The sequence below is a fragment of the Empidonax traillii genome, unplaced genomic scaffold, assembly GCF_003031625.1.
Source record: "Empidonax traillii isolate 1590-97213 ecotype Southwest subspecies unplaced genomic scaffold, ASM303162v1 scaffold19:size3308961, whole genome shotgun sequence".
Taxonomy (NCBI): Eukaryota; Metazoa; Chordata; class Aves; order Passeriformes; family Tyrannidae; genus Empidonax; species Empidonax traillii.
The window spans coordinates 2284731-2288988 of record NW_020955212.1 but is presented as its reverse complement, the minus strand read 5'-3'; the positions used below and the strand labels follow the sequence as shown (position 1 = coordinate 2288988).

Below are 4258 nucleotides of genomic sequence, written 5' to 3'. Positions count from 1 at the left end.
GTGAAAGGTCCTGTCTGGACCTAACACCAGGGAATCTTTTGCGGCCGGGAACAGGGAACAAATTATAAATAAAAATACATTTCTCTGTGCCATGTAGATACAGAGAAAGGACTTGCAGCTGAGGATGATGCAAGACCCCCCCTGTACAAGCCCAGGGGAGATAACATCCACCCAACCAGGGGGTAACATGCACCTCCAAAGCAGGGGAATTACCTTTTAAGGCAACAAACGGACAATGAATGAATATTCAACAACTGATATCGAGAGAGTACAAAGGCCCAGTTTTCAAGCAGGGTGTGTGTGTCTCTGGCGGGGCACTGGCCCCCCAGGCCACCCAGCGCTGTTTGCTTTATTATCGCTTGCTTAATAAATTTATCAATTTTTAATTGGAACTGAGTTGTCTAAATTCTTAAACTAACTTATAACAGGGTGATCAGTTCTTGCAAGCCTGGCTCAAGCAAAACTCACCTTAAAAATCCTGTGCATTTTACTTCAGCAGAGATCGAAAGGCTCACAAACCATTATAGGTTACTCTGCTGCTTGAACTGTTGCTAATATGATTATGTGCTAAAGGGTTTAAACGAAAATTGTTTTGTTGGCTAGGAAACAAAAGAGGAGGGAGGGGGAGTGTGGGAGAAACACATTTGAAACATTTTTGAAAATGCCAACTGGCTTTGCTTTGTTTGGAGCTGGTCAAGCAGAACAGTGGCACTGAGCAGCTAATCAGTAGCTGCTACTCCTCCAGAGAACAGCCAGCTCCCTTCACTCTTGGCACCAGCACAGCCCAGCTGAATACCCTTGTGTTTTCTTTTTCTCTTGTCAGAAGTGAAAGAATACGAGCCCCCATTCGGCTCCAAAGTGCGAGAACACCCTTGTGTAGAAAGCATGAAGGACAATGTCCTAAGAGACAGAGGGCGACCAGAGATCCCCAGCTCCTGGCTTAACCATCAGGTAAGAGCACCACATGTGAGTGACTGGGAGCTGCACTGTACATTTAGCTCAGGCTTCAGGCAGCCTGAGCCTTAACTCAGCATCTTGCCCAAAGGCTGGACCTCACTTTTGCATGAGGTAGAGCCTCTGTCACATGGTGACACCACAGTGCTCTGCACCACGCCTGCCCCGAAGCCCTGGGATTCCTGCTTGCCCACCAGTGTAATCTAAAAGTGATTAAAAGAGAAACATTGCATGCCTGAAATCCAGCAATCATCCAGAGAGCCACAGGATAATAAAACCCTTAAAGCACACTGTGTAGGCTCTAAAAGGTCAAAGAGAACAAGTTCATACATGGGCCTCTGTTGTGGGCAGAGTGAGAGCTTCAGACAAAATTTATTAAAGAAACCCTCCCATTGAGTCAGGGGGAGCAGAAAGGATCCCCTTTCTTTCCAAACTCCTTCTCAGAGAGGAGTGTAGGTGTGGCTGTATCCAATCTTAGCCACAAATTTTGTCAACATTTTATGTTTAAAGGATTCTATAGGTGTAATTGAACCAATATACAACTTTTTCCCGCAGGATCAAGGATGGTAAACCATGTATATTTATATAAATGTATATTATTTATTATGATAATGACTAGACAAAAAGATCTTAGAATTATTTATTACACAAAATAGAAGTACTAGTATGAGGCATTATGAAGCAATATTGAAGCAACTCCATTAAAGCAATTATATTATAGCTATCAAAAACAGTTAAGTAGAGATTGATGTTACCTACCCATACCAACAACCATAGGCAAATGTCTTCCACTCAGCCTCAAGGAGTAACCTTGAGGAATGGCAATATGGGAAGGAATATCCACATACACTCCAGGAGGGGGTCTGTCAGAAGACTCTGCCATTAAAAAGTGTGACTGAGCTTTTATAGTATAAAGTGATTGACTGTCAGTCAAGTGTTTCCAAGCCAGCTGTGTCAGCTCAGCAGCTTTAGATAAGTTATTAGTACCATCACTTGTTTGTTCCTTTATTGGGTAGTTTACCAGGTCTACCACACCTTCATCTCACTATCAGAATGTTTAACTTTGAGTCAGACTGGTTTCAGCATTATTCAACACCAAGAGCAGCATGACCCCCTTCTCTAGTCACCACTGGTAACTTTGCTGAGGGGTCTGTAGCAGGATGCTCTGCTTGGAATGGCATAAAACAACTTGAACAGTGCCCTATTTACAGAGATAACATTATTATGGAGACCAATCATAGTTTATTCCAACTGCTGACAGGTTTAAGAAAATAGGAAATCAGTCTTCAGCAAGCCAGTCTGGTTTTATTCAGGTTATGCATTAGCAGTCCATTTCCCTTGTGTATCATGAAGCACTTTGTCAGCCTTCTCCATTCACAAGCACCATGGTTGCACTTCCTAGGCAACAGTAGATTTCTCAGTAGATGAAACTGTATGGAAACAAGCCAAAGGCATGTATTTCTTCACCTTTGCTCTCAGCAGTTTTATCGGTAGAGATAAAATGTGAATCATATCAGGGAAATGATGCTTGGTCATTCCACTTGTCAATAAAATATGCTGAGTGGTCTTTACAGACAAAAGAAAAGTATTACAAACATTTAAAAAAGCCCAGGCAAGCAAGATCATCTAATATTTCTATCAGGAGCAATGTAACACTCCCTTTTTCATTCCAGTTGGGAACGTAAAATCACAGTCTAACATCTACTTAAAAAAGGCCAACTGAGTGGCCAAAATCAATTACCTTTCTAGCCATGAACACCCGCCACCTGATGACTATGGCAGAGTGTGACCCCTTCCTGGACTCCAGGGTCTCGCTCCTTATGCACTCAGCTGTGAAGAGTAGGGTTATTGAAGAGGGGTTTTTAATGAGGGAGTAAACTGTATTTTGAGGGACACCTGGTTACCTGATACTACCAGTACTAGAAGCTCTTGACATTTTAAAAGTCATAGGTACAACTGTGTTCTAAATTACAAGTTTAGCTGGGAAGGAGAGATTATGCTACTGTTCATCTTCAGAAAAAATAACTTTTTGCAGAAATTGTATTAAAATTGTCAATAAGCTAGTAAAAGGGATCATGAGTTGAATGCAGTTGTTTTTTTTCCGTGAAGGCAAAACAAAGTCCAAACTGATAATACATATATAGTACTTTAGAAGAGCCCAATTAACAAAGCAATTAACTGAGCCTTTCATTTGGGAGTAAAATAATTAAATATTAGAAAATGCTTAAAATTAGGAACAGTGTGAGACATTTCTCAGGATGTTCAAAAGACATGGTTTCACCTGTGAAAAAAATGGAAGTAAAGAGGGTTAAAGAACTGCTTAAGGAAACAGAAGAACAACAGGAAGATCTGTGGTCAGCAAACTTGAGGATAATCAGAGTTTTCTCAAGAGCAAAAAGAAATCTAGCTTAGTACTGATCTGCTGCTGGATATAAAAGAGAGATATTGCATATGCTAATGCAAGGGCAGAAGTGGTCAGCAAATATTTCTGTTCTGTGTTTGGTAAGAGTCAGGTGATGAATGTCTAATAGAAGGTGAGGAAGGCTCCTAAAAGTAAAAGTCCTTTGAACCTAAAGCAGGCCTGGGGCAGTGTTAAGTGGCTCAGAGATTTGTCTAGACCGGGGGCAGGGCTACTCCTGCAGGCACTGCAGGGCACTGCACTTCGCAGCGGTAGAGCCAGGCAATACTGCTTTGCTGGTTAGGCCTTGGAGAGAAGTGTCCAGGAGCTCACTGCATGCACAGCCAGCTGTAATGGCAGGCTCGGGTGTGCCAGCATACCCGGGGCACCTGGCCAGAGAAGCACAGGGCTCAGGATCCCATGGTGCTCAGGCACAGGGCAGGCTTGTGGTTGCGCTCAGGGCAACAAGGCTGAGTGTGTGGAGGGCTGCAGCTCAAGGTTCTGGAGCAGAGTGGTAAGATACACTGTGAGTTTCATCACCTCTGGGTTTATAACAAGTAAAAAGATCGTGGGTTCGGACCTAGGTACCCTGCATTCGACTTCAGAGATTTCTTCTGTGTATAAAACCGAGACCTCAGTCTGCCCTCAGTACAAGGCATTGCATCAACTTGTGCTTGTGTCACCAAGGTGGGCACAGCTGGCTCCAACAGAGTTCATCTAAGAGCTGAAGGCAGGAAATGGATGCCTAATAACACACGCAGAGGACATTTAATGAAGGTGGATTTAATTCCCCATTGCCTGAATCCCTTCAGTGTTTCACATTGCACTAAAATGCAGTGATGCATCAGTTTCCTCAGGGCTGTGACAGTTTGCAGCAGCTGAGGATCTGCTTTGAACTCCACAGAA

General features: G+C 43.1%; 1 protein-coding gene across 1 annotated transcript in view; it reads left to right on the top strand.

Moving 5' to 3' along the window:
- The window catches only part of TGFBR2 (transforming growth factor beta receptor 2), a 59361-nt gene that overhangs the window by 51567 nt on the left and 3536 nt on the right, over positions 1-4258 (top strand). Inside the window, exon 6 of the mRNA XM_027897766.1 lies at positions 824-951. Within this exon, the coding sequence (XP_027753567.1) occupies positions 824-951 (128 nt within the window). The remainder of the gene's footprint in view (positions 1-823; positions 952-4258) is intronic.